Source organism: Taudactylus pleione, unplaced genomic scaffold (assembly GCF_031769625.1).
Source record: "Taudactylus pleione unplaced genomic scaffold, aTauple2 ptg001648l, whole genome shotgun sequence".
Classification (NCBI taxonomy): domain Eukaryota; kingdom Metazoa; phylum Chordata; class Amphibia; order Anura; family Myobatrachidae; genus Taudactylus; species Taudactylus pleione.
Genome location: NW_028286045.1, coordinates 10,976 through 30,573, shown reverse-complemented (window position 1 = coordinate 30,573; position 19,598 = coordinate 10,976). Strand labels below are relative to the sequence as shown.

The 19,598-nt window shown below is 45.3% G+C and overlaps 1 protein-coding gene across 1 annotated transcript in view; it reads right to left on the bottom strand.

The window, feature by feature from the left end:
• NPHS2 (NPHS2 stomatin family member, podocin) overlaps window positions 1-16,181 on the bottom strand; it is a 34,083-nt gene extending 17,902 nt beyond the window's left edge. The window contains exon 1 of the mRNA XM_088464329.1: window positions 15,897-16,181. Within this exon, the coding sequence (XP_088320455.1) occupies window positions 15,897-16,055 (159 nt within the window). The 5' untranslated portion in view covers window positions 16,056-16,181. The remainder of the gene's footprint in view (window positions 1-15,896) is intronic.
• Window positions 16,182-19,598: the final 3,417 nt, after the last annotated feature.

The window sequence follows — 19,598 nt, the reverse complement described above, 5'->3', positions numbered from 1 at the left end:
GTGCTACCACCATGAAAGAGATGCAAGTGTTCAGCATTAATGCTTACATATAAGGCTGCATTCAAATATTGCACCCGGCATAAGCCGGTCACCTTGGTCTGCCTGCTGTTGCAGACCCCTGCTCTGTCCCTCCCCCTCCCCGCTGTATATACTTACTCTTTTGCGGTGCATAGTGATACTAAATCCAGGTCTATGCAGACACTCGCTGCAGTGGGAGCTGTTGGAGGGGAGAAACGCACCCCAGCTCCCACTGCACATGCGTGTTGGAGACGGGACAGATGTTAGCAAATTATTATATAGATTTGCATCAAGGAACCCTATGTCTACTTAGAGAATACATTCATGCTTTTACACTGCCACCACTAGCCTGTATTGTTGACACCAGAACTGTAGAACCGTTGCTGGCAAGGCGTGCCACGGGAAAGGGGAAGCTGACTCACCCCAGGAGATATGAGCTACCAGTGAGAGAACTAGTGGGGTTTAGGATCCTTTACTGGTAGATAAGAGCTTCCAATTGGGAAGTTAGAACATACAACCCCTTCCCGGAGGCTGGATAACAGTTTCTGCTTTGAAACCAGGTCTCTGTCTCTCAAACTCAGTTATCTTGAAGAATGAGTTGCCTGGGCTGACTTTTAAGGAGTTACTGTATAACTCCTGCTGGTCTGACTGAAGTTCAGAGCTCTACTGGAGAACTGTGAAGATCAGCCAGTTCTCCTCACTCATTTGTATATCCAGCGAAAGTAAAGTAACAGTGAAACAAAACCACTGGCTAGTCAGTAAAGAAGGGCTGGCTCCAGGTGGCGTAGCGCCCTGTGGCACCATCTGCTCTGTGACCCTTATCCCCTGCGCCCAATAAAGGGGACGTGGCCTAATTTCCATAGACCACGCCCCTATATGTCGATATTTGGGGGGCGTGGCCGTATCGCACGCCTCACATTTAACATCAGGCTGGGGGCAAGTCCATCACTCCGTCGGCAGCTGGGCTGCCCCCAGCCGTCTCCCTGCACTGAATGGACGTTTTGCGCATGTGTGCGGCATCTATTCAGCTTCACCTGCAGCGCTGCGGTGGTGCCTGAGTGACCCCAACCTCCCTACCGCTCGCGGGACACTTCGGCCCACGGGTGGAACAGCGGGACAGTGCCCGAAACACAGGACTGTCCCGCTGAAATTGGGATGGTTGTGAGGACTGCGCACTCTATAGGTGGCGCCCCTGTTCGACTGCACTGGTTGAACGCCCCAAGAGCCGCCCCTGATTAAAGAAGGAGTAAAGGTCTGTAGCATTGGGGCAAAACCGTATCAGATACATTTTAATGTTTAAATAATATTATTAGGTGCTATATTACAAAGGAGTATTCCTATGTAAAATGTACCTTGAAGAAACAAACTATGGGCCTGATTCAGAGCCACTCGTAAGCGGCAGCTCGTTCGCTCCGAGCGATGTTTGCCCAACTGCGCATGCGTACGGATCGTTATACGCATGCGCGAACCAGTCAGTGCGGCCGAAATTCATGTGCTCGCAAAATAGCGAATGCCTGCTAATTTGAGTGACAGGATGAGGCGTATGTGGGTGGTAACAGGGGAAGGTGCTTGAAAACGGGGAGTGGAGATCCAATCGCAGGCGTGCTTAAAGGTCAAAACGGGCGTTTTATGGGTGTGCATAATTAAAACAGCAGCGTCATTGACCACGTCACTGGGTTATTTTATAGCCTGAACTGCTCGCAAAATTGTGGTAGCAAAAACCAACCACAAGAATAGCGAGCAGCTCATACCCTGGTCGATGTACTCGATTAATCTAATAAATAGCGGACATGACGTAGGAAGTGAGCAGCCAGGGGGCGTAGTTTCCCAAAAAACGACCGCAAGTTTTGTTCGTTCGTTCAGACCTAGAGGCGTGAACAGACCGCAAACAGCGAACGGTTCATTTGAATAGCCACCCCTATTTTCAGGACGAGCGAGCGCTAATTGCGTCCGGCTCTGAATCAGGCCCTATGTCCATCTAAAATAATAGGCCTGATTGCTGGCACTTCAGCGGGAAGAAAAAGGAATACAGGTTGAGTCTCCCATATCCAAAATGCTTGGGACCAGGGGTATTTTGGATAACGGAATATTCCGTATTTTGGAATAATTGCATATCATAATGAAATATCTTGAGAATGGGACCCCAATATACACACAGAATGCATATATGTGTTATATGCACCTTATACACATAGCCTGCAGCTCATTTTATACAATATTTTCAATAATTTTGTGGCTCAAGCAAAGTTTGTGTACATACATGAAATAAATTTATGTTTCATTTACACCCTATACACACAGCCTGAAGTTAATTTTATACCATATTTTTAATAATTTGTGCCTTAGACAAAGTTTGTGTACATTGAACCATGTAAAAATCAAAGGTTTTATTATCTCAGTCATGCCAAAATTATTCCGTAATTCGGAATATTCCGTATTTCGGAATATTTGGATATGGGAGACTCAACCTGTACTTTGTATGTGAGAATAAATTCTGTTGTTAACATGTTAAATGCTGACATTTCCATGTTAACCTTTGTGAATGTCAACATTTTTCTTGTCAACCTTCTGCCCATGTCAACATTCTGACTAGATGACAATGTCTACAGTACAGTTACATTATTTTTATTAGTATTATTATATTTGGTGTCTACATAAGCTGTTTTCTCTGGTGCTGTGCCTCTGTTGTTTGCATATGGTTTATACGTAAACCATAGGGTTTGCATACAAATCCAAATCAAGACCAATAACGCTAGTATTAGTTTCTAAGTCACCAACGGGTGTATGATTTCCTGTAGAATTATGGTATGAAGTTAATTGCTTATTTAAGTACAACTATTGAAACGAACATATACTATATTATTAAATTCTTAAGCAGGCCATACACGGTACGATAAAAAGACATACAATAGGTCTTATAAGATTTCCCTTGAGATTTTCCTTTGAAATTTGACATACGATGTGTTCAAAAGGTGTACGATTTTTCATACGATCATATGATCCGATGCTTCGTTTCACAATTACAGTATATAAACGATGGTAGGGCCAGGGGACATATGCATTGGTGGCATAGTGGTATATATACAATGGCAGGGCTAGGGGGCATATGCATTGGTGGCATAGTGGTATATAAACAATGGCAGGGTCTGAGGGGGACAAATGAACTGAGTGCCATGATGTTTACTCACTTCAACACACACACACGCTGCGATGCTGCTGTTCAGAACGCCGTCTCTCATGACAAAATGGAGGACGGGAGTGGCTAGGGATTTTTATACACCTAGTAATCAGACATCGAATCGGATTACCTGCCAAAAGTGATACATTGTGTGTCACATCGTGGTAAGATAAGTCACCCTCGTACGGTTTTCCAGTACAAGAGTCGATCCAATTATACGACTGCAGAGAAGCGCATCGCCATCGTATGGACACCAAAGCAACATACGATGTTTACGATCGATCGGTACTATCAATCGAAATCGTACACATCGTATAAAAAAATCTTACCGTGTATGGCCAACCTTAGAATTTTGTTAGTAAACAGTGTGGAATAGTTCATAAAAGTACAATTATTCATTACCCTTATATCTCCTGGATAATTACCAGTCAGACAAAAAGAAGTACTAGTTACACATCAGTGATTTAAATAAATAGACATATCTACATAATAATAATAATGCTAGATTCTTCTCTGATAGTGCTGAATTACAATCACATATTAGTGACATATACTTTAGTCTGCAGATGCTGGTGATTGTGGAGTCATCACTATTATTCTGCTGATCTTGCCCAGTACTCCCAGTACTTATTAGCACCAGCAGTGAAAATGTTTTTCTATGTGGGAAGAACATGTTGGGGGAGTGCTTGGTAAGAAATTCCAGTGAAATTGAACACTTGCCCCCTCTTCCCTGGAAAGAGTAGAGTTTAAATAAATATATATATATATATATATATATATATATATATATATATATATATATATTTCAAACTCTTAAATGTTCCATTTTAAATTATTTAAAAATACATTTAAAAAAGTGCTTGATTATCATTTTAGTCATTAGAGCTCATTTACGTCCGTGTATGTCCGTAGCGCAAACGCTCTTTTGTGACATCATGTGGCTACTCTTCAGCGTGTTTGCTGATTTTATGGATATCAAAACGGATTGTGCGGCTCAAAATGGCAGCAGCAGATTTTTAATGGTTTGTTTTAGCTGATGGGTTGAGGTGGAATGGATATGGGAATGTACCTAGGTTTGGAAAGATAGAGATACTTAAAATAACAGGCAGAGATGAAAGAGATGCATTTAGGGGATGTTGTCAGTTTTGCAGATGGGAACAGTATTTTTTATACAGCAATGGAACTTGTTCAGATGGAATTTAAATGGAATCGGTATGATTTACCGCTGGACCCTGGCCGGCGTTTCAAATCCCGACAGCGGTAGCCCAACAAGGATGAAAATCCCGATCGTCTCTAGGTAAGTATTCACTAACCTAATTCTACCCCCTAACCCTCCCTTAGGGGTGCTTAACCCTAACCTTCCCCCCCAGTGCTTAATCCCCCCCCTCTAAGTGCCTAAACCTAACCCCCCCCCCTCCCCGCTGCCTGTTCCTAACTCCCCCGGGGGGTTGCGTAACCCTAAGTCCCCCCCGGGGGTGCCTAACCCTAACCCTCCCACTAGCCTAACACTAACCTCCCAGGGGGGGTGCCTAACCCTAAGTCCCCCCGGGAGCCCTACACCTAACACCCCCCCCTCGGCTGTCCACGCTCGGCGCCTGGCATCACTGCGATCGGGAAGCCGAGCACTGGTGTCCCGGCGTCGGTTAAAATGACAGGCGTCTAGATGTAGACACCTGTCATTTAACCCTCGCCAGGATTAAGCAGTCGGGAAGCCGGCTGTCGGGATTAGGTCCGCCGGCTTCCCGACTGCATACCATTTTAACTAAGGGGTTTATTTAGGATGAAAACCATTGTAAAATGAGTGTCTTAAAAGATATAGCGCTACCCAGTGGAGTACAGTATCTATAATGGGAGCAGTGGACCTGATTCAGAGCCGGACGCTATTTGCGGACGCTCGTTCATAAAAAGGGGCTGGCTATTTAAATTAAGCGCTTGCTCTTTGCGGTCTGTTGAAGCCTCTATGTCTGAACGAACGAACGAAACATGCGCTCACTATTTTGGTAAAAACGCCCCCTGGCCGCTCGCATCCTACGTCATCTCCGCTATTTATTTGATTAATCGAGTACATCGAAAGGCGTCTGAACTGCTCGCAATGCTTGTGGTTGGATTTTCCTACCGCAATCATGCGAACAGTTCAGGCTAAGAAACAACCAAGTGACGTGGTCAATGACGCTGCTTTGTTAATTATGCACTCCCATTAAACGCCCGTTTTGACCGTTTGGCACGCCTGCGTTCGGATCTCCACTCCCCGTTTTCAAGCACCTTCCCCTGTTACCACCCACAAATGCCTCATTCTGTCACTCAAATTAGCAGGCATTCGCTATTTTGCGAGCACCTGCCGCTATTTAAACATAAATTAATAAACAATATATAAAAGACATAGGCCCTGATTCAGAGCCGTTCGTTAACAGCAGTACGCTCGTTGCGTTCCGATGTTGACTAACCGCGCATGCGTCGGTGTAACACTGCGCATGTGCGTACGGCAGATTGCAAGCTTTTTTTGTCTCGTTCGTCAAATAGCGTACAGGAAGTGACATGTCAAATGTGATTGACAGAACAGGGCGTTTTTGGGCGTCGACGGGGGTGGAGATGGAAAAACGCAGGCGTGGCGAGGCGTTTTTGGGGCGTACATACATTATCAGATGCGAACGTCAAATGTGTTCGTACCAACTCATACGTCACTGGATGATCCTCTTTCCCTTCAAAATGCTCGCACAGCTTAGGGTCTGGATTACTCGACCACATTGGCGATGGCCTTCTCCTCCATCCCGGCACTCCACGATGTAGCATAGATTAATCACGGCTTGTCAGAAAATCAATTAGTGTTGGATTGAAAACCGGCTTGGTATGTGTTTTGAAATCAGTTTTTTGGGTTAGCACAAAACCGTACGCAGGTGGAAATCATAGCTGCTAATGTCTGGATTACACAATCAATTTGCGTACATTTGTGGGGGTTTATTTTGGGGTTAATTTTTGGTTTTTGGCCTATTGTAACAATAATGTCATCATGTTTGTGTTTTTTTGGCCATTTTGCTTTTGCCTGGTGATTTTGCATCCTTATGTAAATTTTAAAACGTTCCTTAAAGAGCCCTTTTTTTTTCTCATGTTAAATGTTGGTGTTGCACGTTTTTGCCTTGTGGGCCAGGATTAAATGTAAACCATTTTTACAATAATGTCAGAATACAAAGTCGTACATTTTTGGCAAATTTATTGCTATAAAAAAACTATTTCATGCACATATTTTACACAAACATTTTTTGCAGTGTTCATTCCAAAAAATTTAATAATTGTGCAAACATAAAAGTGTTTGGAAACGTAAAGCTAAAAATTAAAAACAATTCACAAGAAAGAAGAGGGAAGTTTTGGCCAGAAAGGAATATGGGGCAAGCACAGAAGGAGTGTGGGAAAAGTAGCCAGTGCTGTCAACGTTTTTTCCCCCGTTTGGCTGGGGGAGGGAGGGCGCCAGACCGGGTCCGGGATGTCATCGGGCTGGCCTGTCCAGAGGCAGATGTTGTGGCCTCTGGACTAGGCACAGGGCTAGGCACATTTGGAGGATTGGCTGATGTTGTGCCAGAGGTGGAGGATCCTGATGTTCCGGCAGGAAGGGAGGTCAGCTCCACCATGTGCTGGTGAACGAGCTGCTCCAGGGCATTGGCGATGCGGATGTTGGCCCTGGTATTTTCCGCCAGGGCCTGACCAATGGTCACGTTGGCCGCAGCATTTTGCTCCAGGGCCTCAGCCACCCGTACCAGACTGGCGTCCATCCTCTGCAGAATCTCCGTATGGAAATCTGATTTAAAATTGAGTTCTGTGAGGAGGGACACTGCCTGCGAGGGGGATTGCCCTGGACTGGCTTCTGCAGGGTCCTCAGCCGGATGTACTGGTTCCTCCCCTGCAGAAATTCTGCGGCCAAGGCTCCCCTCTGGAGCAGACTCATCCGCCTTTGTCTCTGTTGGAAAAATGAGAAAAGAGTCACATTAGAATCTACATATTGGCACAATAACATTTCAGAGTTGGTGACATCACAATATTTACCTTGGACAACATGAGGAGCCGCAAAGTCTGGCATGTCCGTATCCATGTTGGACACGCCAAACACTTCCACAGCCTGCACACACCCCTGTGCCAGCTCTTCTAAATCATTCAACTACAATGACACAGGGGTGGGACCCCCACCTGTCCCCCTTGCATGCCTAGCCCTGTCCGCCAGTTTTTGCTTCAGGCGATATTTGAAGTCGGCCCATCTGTGGGTGAAATTGGAACCATTATCCTTTTGTTTTAAATGGGGTTTGGTTTTAGGGGGGGTCAAGTGTTTACTTACCGCCGTTTGACATCCCGGGCTAGACGGACATAATCACCCACCCTATTGACAGCAACGGCTACCTCCTCCCACATTCTCCACTTCTGGCTTGCACTCATAATCCAGTCTGCCTGTGGCAGGATGTCCACACACTTCTGAACCAAAACCTCCATCTCCTTTCTTGTGAATTGTGGCTGCCTTTTCTTTTTGCCAGCTTTGGCCGGAATACTGGGCCCAGCAGCCTCTTCCATGTCATCCTCCTCACCTATTGGTTTAAATGTTGAGAATTGTAAACTTCACAACTTGCACTATATTATGTTTCAAATTAATCATTGTTTCCAAATGCATGAAATACTTACCGCCAGACTGTTGCCCATTGTTTCCCTGGTCTGTAGCCATGTCTTAGCTCAAAACAAGAAATACACCAGAATTTTTGGTTTGGCTCATGACGTATTTATACATGCGTCCTTATTTTTAGGCCGCATCATTGATTGTGCGTTCCTATGATCCCTCCTTAATTTGTGCGGGAAACTAAACACTATTTATGGCTTGGGTCGTCTCGAGTCGAGGTGGCGTTTGTTGATTGTTGGAGGTTACGTTGGTCGGAGTTGATTGTTGGCGGGTTTTGGAGTTGGCGTTGGTGGGAGTTGTTTTTGTTTGCTAAATATATATTTTTTTTTTCCGTTCGCATTTTTTCTGGTGGTTTTGTTTTTGGCGTTTCTTTATTTGGTAAGTTTTTGGCAGTCTAACTTTTGTTCAATTTGTGTCTCCTTCTTTTCCTGAATTTTTTAACGTTATTTTTTCCTAATTTCATCTTTGTTAGGTTTTTTCTTGGCTCTGCCCCAAAGACCTTTTGATCCGGAAACTTATATATTATCTATTGGTAAGTTAATTTTTTCACTTGGTTAGTAAATGTTCATGTTTGTATTTACGCAACTTTGTTGGACCTTACACTTGTAACCTTTGTTTTTCTTAGTCAGAAATGTTTCTAAAATGTTGTGTTTTTCTAGCTGCGTATTTTTGAACTTGTATTTGCGAACTAATTAGCGCATTTTTATCTGTTTCTATTGTGACTGGTATTTGCGAACTAATTAGCGCGTTTTTATCTGTTTCTATTGTGACTGGTATTTGCGAACTAATTAGCGCATTTTTATCTGTTTCTATTGTGACTGGTATTTGCGAACTAATTAGCGCATTTTTATCTGTTTCTATTGTGACTGGTATTTGCGAACTAATTAGCGCATTTTTATCTGTTTCTATTGTGACTGGTATTTGCGAACTAATTAGCGCATTTTAAACTGCTTATTCAGACCCGTTAAATTGTTCGTGTTTTCCCTTTAGCATTTGTTGATTACATTTGGCCCCAATTTGAGGTAGTCTGCGCAATGTCGTTTTGCTCTTTGGCCAAATGTGTGTTTCTCCCCTTTTATGTTTTGTCTTGCACCCAATTTTGAAACAGAAATGCCCAGCATAAATTGTTGTATTTTTATATTGTGATTCTTTACAGTTTGCACGTATCATGACAATACCCCGGCATGTAAGCATCAATGGATGGTATCATCAAGCTAAGTATAAATCTATTTATTTGGGCAGTTAAAAAGCCTTACATTCAAATCTTGCCATTTCAGGTTGATCTGAGTCGGATTGTTCTGGCCATGCTCCCGGAAGCCGACCAACCTCAATCTCGTCCCAGGCGTAGGCATCGTAGGCGTGCAAGGCCCCAGATATTTCGAACATGTGTCACCCTTTTTGGAATGCCCTATGATGAGGTTTTAAGACGCTACCGTCTTCCTCCCAAAATCATCATAGACACTCTCTCATTAATAGAGAGTGATCTTGAGCGGCAAATTGACAGTCCTACAGCAATACCACCACTTACGCAATTTATGGCGGTGTTACATTTCTGTGCCTCAGGATCCTTTCAAACAACGGTGGCAATAGTGGCGGGCATCTCACAATCCTCCTTTTCCCGGATCCTGAGGGCAGTGATGGAGGCACTTTTCAAGCACCTCCATCATTTTATTCAAATGCCTTTGGATATGGGTGCCCTTAGTGTGGCCAAGGCCAATTTTTACCAAATAACTGGCTTCCCACACATCATAGGGGTTGTGGATGGTACTCACATACCACTTCAGCCTCCAGCACGGCTGGAGGCCATATTTCGCAACCGGAAACACTATCACTCCCTGAATGTAATGGTGGTATGTGATGCCTCCCTCCAGATCCTGTCCCTGAATGCAAAATTACCAGGAAGTGCACGAATCATTCGTCATCCGGCAATCAGGGATATGGCACAAATTAACCAACCTACAAGCTGGTGATGCGTGGCTTCTGGGTAAGTGGAGACCTTTAGTACATAACAATGTTAAGCTTGATACACAGTGATCCTGATGTTGTCACTTCTTTTTCACAGGAGACAGTGGCTACCCTTGCACGCCCTGGCTGCTCACTCCTTATTTGGCTCCCACACCAGGGCCACAAAGTAATTTTAATGCCGCACTTACAGCCACCAGGCAAGTGGTGGAGCGCTGTATCGGCCTTTTAAAAGGCCGATTCAGATGCCTCCACCGCTCTGGTGGCGAGCTCATGTATTTGCCGGATATGGTTTCGAAAATTGTGGTCCTGTGTGGGATATTTCACAACATCGCCATAAGGAGTGGTGTCCCAATGCAGCCAGAGGATGCCTTACCTGAGGATGGCCCCCCCGAGGTTGGTCGGAGGTCAGTATGTGGGGGGGCCATATGCGATGATGTGGTGGCCAGATATTTTAGGTAATTATTGTCAAAACAACAGTGTTTAGACCCAATGTGTTACCTTTTTTTTGAGAACATCTAATTATTTTGTTTTTTTTTCTCCATCTTCTGTTTGTTTTCATAATCTTTGGGACTCCAACGATGACTACTTCCTGCTACCCTTAAAAAACCTTCATGTTGAAACTTTGGGAATATATTATGGAACCCATATTGCAACGCCACATTTGTGGAATCATGTTGGCTTTGTCCTTCGTCCACCAGTTCTTGATTTTTTGTGTGATTTTTTTAAGTTTTTTGTATGTGTTGTATTTATGATTATCACTGTGTGTTTTGTTTGTGAGTGACCACTTTTTTTACTTTAGTTATGTGGAGAATAAATGTCTTGAGAGTGTAATTTTGTCCCTTTTTTTGCCCATTACAAGCAAGTGTAACCAGGTTCACACACGTTACATTTGCCTAAGGGGTAATCCTGTAATGACGCAAGTTGAGCTAAAATGTAAGATGTTTTCTGGGTCCAAACCAACACCCAAAGGAATCCTGTACAATCAGTTGGCTTCGTAATATCGGCCTAAGCAGCTTGCCCCCCCAAATAATAACATGTAAAATGTAGTAATATATAATTTGGCCAACACCAAAAAAGGGAAATCAGTTTGTTACTGTTAGGTGTTTCTTGTGCCTGTTTTCCTAAAAAATACAACACACAATCTTAGTGACAATAATTGCAAATCCTTGCTGGAAGAGTCTACTTATGTCAGTGTAAACAATCTCTGATTTTGAAACAAGGAATGAGACAGAACGTTAAGTTTAAAATTTTAATTTATTTATATTTTGACGAAAAAAAAACTAAAACTGGTTCCTAAGGAGGACCGACATATGGTCAAGGACCACCAGCAGCCCGATGACGTGTTCCCGCATACGGCCCACTCAGCCGGCTAATTCAGCCATACGCCTCTGTTCCTCTGTGGGTTAGAAAAGTGTGGGGATTAATACATCAATAATGAAACCACATTAAAAAACAAGCCAAACCAAGCTAACCAAAAATGAAAATATTGTGGCCCAAAGCAGAATTACCCCGAAAAAACCAAGCCCCCCAAAATGGTCTACCCCAAAATTACAAGTCCAAAAATCAGATTCAGACAGGTGTGATATGTGTATGGGGAAATCAGCAGTAACAGGTAAAGACAACCTGAAAACTCCCCAAAAGTCGTAAAAAAAACACAAAAAAAGGGAACGACACATAATTACATCCAAACAGTTTTTGCAGAAAAAAAAAACATACCGTTCAAAATAACGGCCGCTCCTGAAGCCACTCCCTCGTCCTCCTCAGAGGTGCCTCCATTCCCCAAAGATCTTGACGGGGTGATTTGGGATTCCGGGGAGGGGGTAGTTAGAAGAGGGGTGGTTGGAGGAGAGGGGGAATTGGGATGGAGGGGAAGGAGCCCCGAAATATCCTCCACAGGGTCTGGGCAGGCTGGGGAGGAGGGGGAAATAGGGGAATTTGGGTTTGTGGAGGGTTGGCTTCGGGTTGGGGAGAGTGGGCGAGAGCGCCGTAGTCTTCGCTGTGCCCCTAAAAGATGAGAAAAAAATTGTGGTTAGTTTCAACCAAAACCAAGTAAAACACTAATTGATGACAACAAAAATCTGAAAACATGGCCATGCAGATATGAGTACAATGAATAAATAGGACAGACATGAAAACATGGCCATGCAGATATGAGTACAATGAATAGGACAGACATGAAAACATGGCCATGCAGATATGAGTACAATGAATAAATAGGACAGACATGAAAACATGGCCATGCAGATATGAGTACAATGAATAAATAGGACAGACATGAAAACATGGCCATGCAGATGAGTACAATGAATAAATAGGACAGACATGAAAACATGCACACGCAGTTAGGGCCACAAAGAGAAACATGAAAACCACAGTCCCAAAAACTTACTTTCAGCGATCTGCATGCGAAAGCATGCCAGCAAGCGGGGCGTCCGCCATTGCAGGTCCGACCACCTGCGCTCCAGCTGGCCGATCTGGCGGCGTGAGCCGAAGGAATGCAGGCGGCCACGTACCTCCGCATATGCGGAACGCTTCTCGCGATTTGTGATGGGTGGAGGCTGGCTGGTGATCCGCCTATCCATCACCTCGGTTAACACCAGCAGCTCGCGCCTGGTGAATGCCGAGGCTCTCATGATGGCAATGGTGTATTTGTTAAAAATCATTTTTAATAAAGACCTGAAAATAATTTTGATTGGCTAATGTATTTGGGTAATTAACAGGACCAATTCTATTGGTTAGTGTATGAGTCATGTGTTCGACAGGGCCAGAAATCTCTTGAGAGTTATGGTATGCTTGATGCAGTGACATGCGTAAGCAAATTTAAATAAAGAAATGAACCCCGGGAAATATGCGGGGATAAAAACAAATAAAACAATTGTTTAATTGGGTCTAACATGTATTTTGACAAATAAAAGCGAATGTTTAAGCCGTACGTATTCTGCGGGTAAACACAAACACGGACAAGATTAAAGTTTATTGCATTGTGAAAAAAAAAAAAAAAAAAAACAATTAAGCTAATTGATATATTGATTGGCATGATACGATTGAGGGAGGTAGGCAGAATAAACGAGCAGTTAATTGAAATCTGACAGTCACACTTCCGGTTTGTACTTGTGCGTACGTTCCCTTCAAGCCATTTCGGGGATGTACGCTCGCTATTTGGCACGCTCGTTAGTTAGAGGAGGGGTCGGTTGAGTTTGGGGAGGATGTTTGGCTGCGTTCGAAAATACGAGCGAGTGCTTGAAATTACATATTTTTTTACGTACGCCGAACGTACGAACGGCCACTTGCGTCCGGGTCTGAATGAGGGCCATAGACTTCCCTTTGGTAACATTGGATTTCACTTCCACATGTTCAATAAAAAACAGCTATTAATTACCTCTGAAGGCTATGAGGTTGTTTAAAATACTGTAATCAAATAATTTCTATATAGACAGGAAAATAGCTTTTTACTACAACCAATTAAAATAATTCCAATTTTAGGATCAAATAATGGTCATTGGGCCTGATTCACTGTCGTACGCAACTGCGATTACGCACAAAATCAGCCTATTGTTGCGTACTGCGCATGCATATGCATCGCAGTGCGCGTGCGCTAACTAGCCATTGTGATCGGGAATGCGATCGCAACGACTACGCAGTCCCATTGCAGAGTGATTGACAGGAAGTGCCATTTGTGAGTGGTGACGGAGGGTGGTCGGGTGAATGCAGGCGTGCAAGTGCGTTTCAACGCCGTTGCAGGGACGTGCATAAATTATCCACTGCGATGGCCTACGCAGCCTGATGCCTCATAGCGTGCGTGGTTATTACCAATTTCCGAGTAAGGTCAGGGCTTGTGCAAGTGTGTGTGAGGCTGCGATGGTACTCGATTGTACCAATGGTTCGCAGTCTTGCTAAACATTACAGATATGTGTAAGGTAAAGTGCTTATGTAGTGCTGTAAAGGCATAACGATCGCAATGGATTAGCATGCTATCACAGTTGATCTGCGTGTGTAATCGCCAGGGCCTTAGGGAGGGTGGTGTGGCCGGTGCCTCCGCACAGGGCGGAATCCTCCAGCGGCACCGGCCACACACTTCTCTGCGCCGGAGGTCTGCAGGAAGAGACCTCCGGCTGTGATGCGCGCCGTACAGTGAATGTCGGTGCAGGATCCCGCCCTCCCTCCTACCTTCGAAAGTAAGGGTAAGCGCTCAAGGGGGGGTGGAGGGGTGAGGAGAGGTAGTGAGAGGGGCAGCAGTGCTGCACAGGGCGCACTGCCATCTAGCTACGGCGCTGGTAATCGCTATTGCATTCGCAGTTGCATTCCATAGTGAATCAGGCCCATTGTAATCAAAATTAAACAATAATGGCAAAAAAGGGGGACCCTACCATAGGAGCTTAGGTCCAGGGCAGATGGAATAAAGGAAAAGTCACCAGTAAACTTTCCCAACCACAAAAAGTTCCAATACAGCGTTGGCCTAGTGGAGGAAAGGACTGACACCTATACCTGAAGACTGTAGTGAAACTTTTTGCGGCTGGGACTTGTGTGAAAATCTGATGTAGTTTCAGGCCAAATTTCAGCAGAAATATAGAACATTCTAAAGGGTTCACCACTGTACAAAGGTGCTCAGAAAGCAATCAGCGGGGAGGGCTCCTCTCCAGCCTTGCACCCCCCTGCAATGCAGGCCACGTGGACTGTATTGTGCCAGCCCTGATCAATACAGTGCTGGAATTGTCAGGTAACACCATTATTACCAGACAGCAAGACGGGGTTATGCCATACCTCCCAACCAGTGGCAGCTCCAGATATCACACCAACTGCCAGTGAGTTCCGTCCTGCGATGTTTGGCAGTATTTGGAGGGGATGTTGGAGTGGCTCCCCTATTTGAATTTTGGACTGCCATCAAGGGGGTAATTCATTTAGCAGTGGGATATACCTGCAGCAAAATTACTATTCAATTAACTAGCCAGGGTTAATGGGCACTAACCCATTGATTCCATGTAATATGCGGAATCAATGGGTTTCCCCGCACATTAAAATGACGAATCTGCATCGGGCAGCGAGATCAAATAGCTGTGGTGTACACCCTGCGACTAACTGAGTTCCCCCATAGGCAGACATGGCATGAATTTTGGCCTACTGATATCTGATCTCAAGTGCCTATAGGGTTAATTGTAGAATGACATGGCTGCATGTGCCTGATGCATGCCTCCCAACTGTCCCGCTTCTGGCTAGGCAGTCGTGCTATTCAAGTACTGTCCCGCCGTCCCACCCGCAGGAGAAATCAATGTATGGCATCTCTTCACCGTGCGGGGAGAGCCTGGGGGCAGCCCAGCATCTCCGAGGATGATGGGCTTGCCCCCGGAGTGATAAAAAGGGAGAGGTGCCGTGAAGTCAAGCCCCCTTCGCAGCGAGGCCATGCCCCCTTTTCGGGCGCATGCACCTTCAACGCTTGTGGGTCCCGATCTCGTCATTCACAAAGCTGAGGTAGGTTGTACTGTAACTGTCAGTGCAGTAGGGGCGGTCCTTCCTGATGCACTGTCTCCAGTGCAGTGTTTCTCTAATCCAGTGGTTCTCAAACTCGGTCCTCAGGACCCCACACAGTTCACTTTTTGCAGGTCACCCAGCAGGTGCACAGGTGTATTCATTACTCACTGACACATTTTAAAAGATCTACAGGTGCAGCTAACTATTTCACTAGTAATTATGTGAGGAGACCTGCAACACATGCACTGTTTGGGGTCCTGAGGACCGAGTTTGAGAACCTGTGCTCTAATCCAACCCTAACAGTGCATGTTTTCTCCAATAGAATCACAAATCAGATAAAAACGATCCTTTAAAATGTTTCCTCCAGTAAAACTATATGGAAAACATGTACTCAGAGGTGACCCCTGGTTCAACCCCACTCTTGGGCTACTCTTGTCTCCCGCTGCCCTTGATGCAATTCCCCAGCTATTTGTAACAGAGCCTCTAACATGACCCCTTCCGTCAGGTACAAAATGCTCTGCTCCTGGACTTCCCACCTACTGTCATTTATGATGATTGCAGTCAGGCACGCCCAAACATTTCTAGGTTGGGGGGTCAAAATATAAATACACCATCTACCTGATGACAGAGATCAATAGCCCACAGGACTCCTTCCTTTCCTGATTTTGGCCTCTGTATGCGGACATCGCTGCTCTCTCCCAGTCTCCTCACCCACAGACACAACACTGGCACAGTGCTACCATGCTGCTTCAGGAACACATCCATCCAATAGTACATCCCTGTACAGACAAGTTACCCAACCAGCGCTGGGAGAGGAGATTGTTGCCAGCGTGCTGGCGGGAGTTGTAGTTTGGCGTAGGTTTAGGAGCTTATTGCTACTGTGTACTGAGCTTCGCTCTAGGACTACAGAGACCATCATGCAACGCGAAGTCGGCTGCTTTCCTAACTTTATTAAACTGGACAAATCAATGAAAGGCAGTCTAATAATAAAACATGTGTGTTATGTCTATCCCTGCATTAGAGCTGGATTAAGACCGCATGAGGCCCTAGGCGAGATTCTATTTTGTGGGCCCCTCCACTTCAACTTGTCTCTGCAAAAATTATTTTTCCATACAAATTAAATAACCGCTCCCCACCCCTAATTTAAACCCCAGTAAAGTGCAGACGTGCTTGGTAATACTGCAGCATGGGCAGGCCATATTACAGTGCACAGTGCAGTCCATGACCAGAGTCTTACACCTATATACCCCCCACACTCCCCTCTCTGCAGCAATCAGCGTCACACAATCAGTGGTATGGACAGCAGAATGCCGGATAGGGATTCATGATAGGTGTCGAGATACCGACGCCTATCATAATCCCAGCACCAGAATCCAGGATGACGCGAGCCCGAATGAGGTAAGTCTGGGGCGCCAGTCCTCTTAGCCGCGAGGGGGGGAGGGTTAGGTTTAGGGTACCCCGGGGGGACTTAGGGTTAGGCTAGGGGAAAGGGGGGGTTAGGCGCCCTTGGGGGGAGGTTAGGGTTAGGCACCCCCGTGGGAGGGTTAGGTTTAGGCACCCCTAAGGGAGGGTTAGGGTTACGGGGGGGGAGAGGGTAGGGTTAGGTTACTTACGTGCCGCTGTCGGGATTTCCTCCTTTCGGTCAGCTGCTGTCGGGGTTTGAACCGGCATTTTAATCCCATTCCCAATCAGCCATAGAGCAAACACAGTGGGCTCAATCCTATGCTAGTTTGCAAATGCGAGTTTGTTTAATGAAACTCGCAGACATCGCACGAATGCGCACCAGAGAAATCCGAGATCCAATTAGAAGTGCCAATTTGTGGTACTCACGGCAAGGGTATGTAATTTTTCTACAAAACGCAATCTGGGAGAAGTGCATGAATAAGTGGGGAAACCTTCCTGTACCCCAAAAAATGTAGATAGCAAGACCATATAGAAGGCTCATAGTGGCCATAAGGAAGGTACTGGAGGCTTTTAAAAGGTATCAAATGGCTGATTTGTGTTCTCTACTATCAACACAACACCTCCACATACCTGTCCTGCATCATTTACACCTCCCCATACCTGTCCTACATCATTTACACCTCCACATACCTGTCCCGAATCATTTACACCTCCACATAACTGTCCCACATAATTTACAACTCCACATACCTGTCTAACATCATTTACACCTCCACATACCTGTCCCGCATCATTTACACCTCCACATACCTGTCCCGCATCATTTACACCTCCACATACCTGTACCGCATCATTTACACCTCCACATACCTGTCCCGCATCATTTACACCTCCACATACCTGTCCCGCATCATTTACACCTCCACATACCTGTCTCGCATCATTTACACCTCCACATACCTGTCTCGCATCATTTACACCTCCACATCTCTGTCCCGCATCATATACACCTCCACATCCCTGTCCCACATCATATACACCTCCTCATACCTTTCCCACATCATTTACACCTCCACATACCTGTCCCACATAATTTATACCTGCACATACCTGTCCCACATCATTTACACCTCCACATACCTGTCCTATATCATTTACACCTCCACATACCTGTCTCACATCATTTACACCTGCACATACCTGTCCCACATCATTTACACCTCCACATACCTGTCTCACATCATTTATACCTCCACATTAGGCTCCACCCCCTTTACAAGACACCCCCAGGATGTGGGAGATTTGCCTACTCTTTCGGGGGTGCGGAGGGTTACCCGAAAAATCGCGAGAGTAGGCAATTATGGAAATGCTGGGTCGCTCGCTAGTTAATAATACTCACCTTTCCGCTGATTCCGGTGTGCTGCTCAGCAGCACTGAACCGGCGCTGCCAAGCAGCAAACAATAACTAGGGAAATGGCGGCGGTTATTTTCCCGATCTGCGCAGAAAAGATGTCCCCTGGAAAAAGGCGCCGGCGCAATTTTTCTAGAGACCTGCACATGCACAGTAGATTCTGGCATGAAGCCAGAATCTACTGCACTCAGTGCCCTGACAGAGAGGAGGGGGCTCAAACGGAGGCTGCACACGGCCCCCTCCTCTCTTAAAATGCCCCTGCTGGTAAAGCAAATCCAAATGTTTTTTTTTTTTTATTTGCAGTGAATGTGCTGAGACACGGAGCATAGCTCCAGCCCTGGCACCCATGAAGCCCCGCTTTTCAGGTTCTGATTGGTCCATGGGCCAGTCAGTTAAATAGGGATGACCATCGGTTGGTGAAACCATCGATGGCCATCCACTGCATAGATGGGCACCATCGGTGACCACTTGCTAAATAGCCATCGATGATAACCATCAATGGCAAGACCACCTGTCCTATGGCCTTCCCTATGTGTTACTACTAGATACTCCGTCTTCGACTCAGTCCCAGCAACAGCCTTGCTGCATCCATGACGTCACCGCGCGGGCGGCTGCGTGTGACGTGCCAGGTGCCGAGGCAGAGAACGAGGTGCGCGGCGGCCCTGCTGCAACTTTCACCTCAGTGATACCGACACGTAGTATCACCCGGGAGGCCGTGCAGTGATCTGCTGCAGTAATTAGGTTTCCTGGTTGCGGGTGTGACCGTAGTGTACAGTAAGTATTTTATGATATATTTGTTTTTATTACAGCCCCAGGTTTCAAAGGGTGTGTCATGGAGATGTGCCTGTTTCTGGTGATGGACCAGTTACAGCATAAAATGCCTATTTCTATGCATGTGAGATGCGGTTTTTACTATTTAGTTTTATGACATACGTGGATAATATTTACTGGAGGGTACTATTTAAAACTGAAAAAAAAGTATATTATAATGAAATAGTACATTATTGTAACTATATTGCTAATTTTCACTTGTTTGAGGTTCTGATTGGTCCGTGAGCCCTGTACTGCTTTCTGCAAGAGTGTCTTATACTCTATTAAGATGACCTGTGCCCATGTTTTGCTGGACATCCCTGCAAACTAATGAACAGTTACCTGCCAAATATATATACATAATCTTCCCAGTCCTAATATCTGCCCTCCACCCCATGCCTGTCGATTCTGTACACCTGGTTTTATTGTGTTATACATGTGGGAGTATGTCACTGTACATTTTATATGCTCTTACCTCCTGTTCACATCTTGATACTAAGTAGCAACAATTATAATGCACATCTGTATGCCTACTAGGTCCATGACTACTCTGTACATCTGTTAGTCAGCATTATGTCCACCATTACCAGACACATGGTTTTACCCTCACTTTGTCTTTCCTTTTCTCTCCACATTAGCAGGGACAATGAGAGTGCCCTGATACTGTGCATATCCAACTGTTAAAACAACGTTTC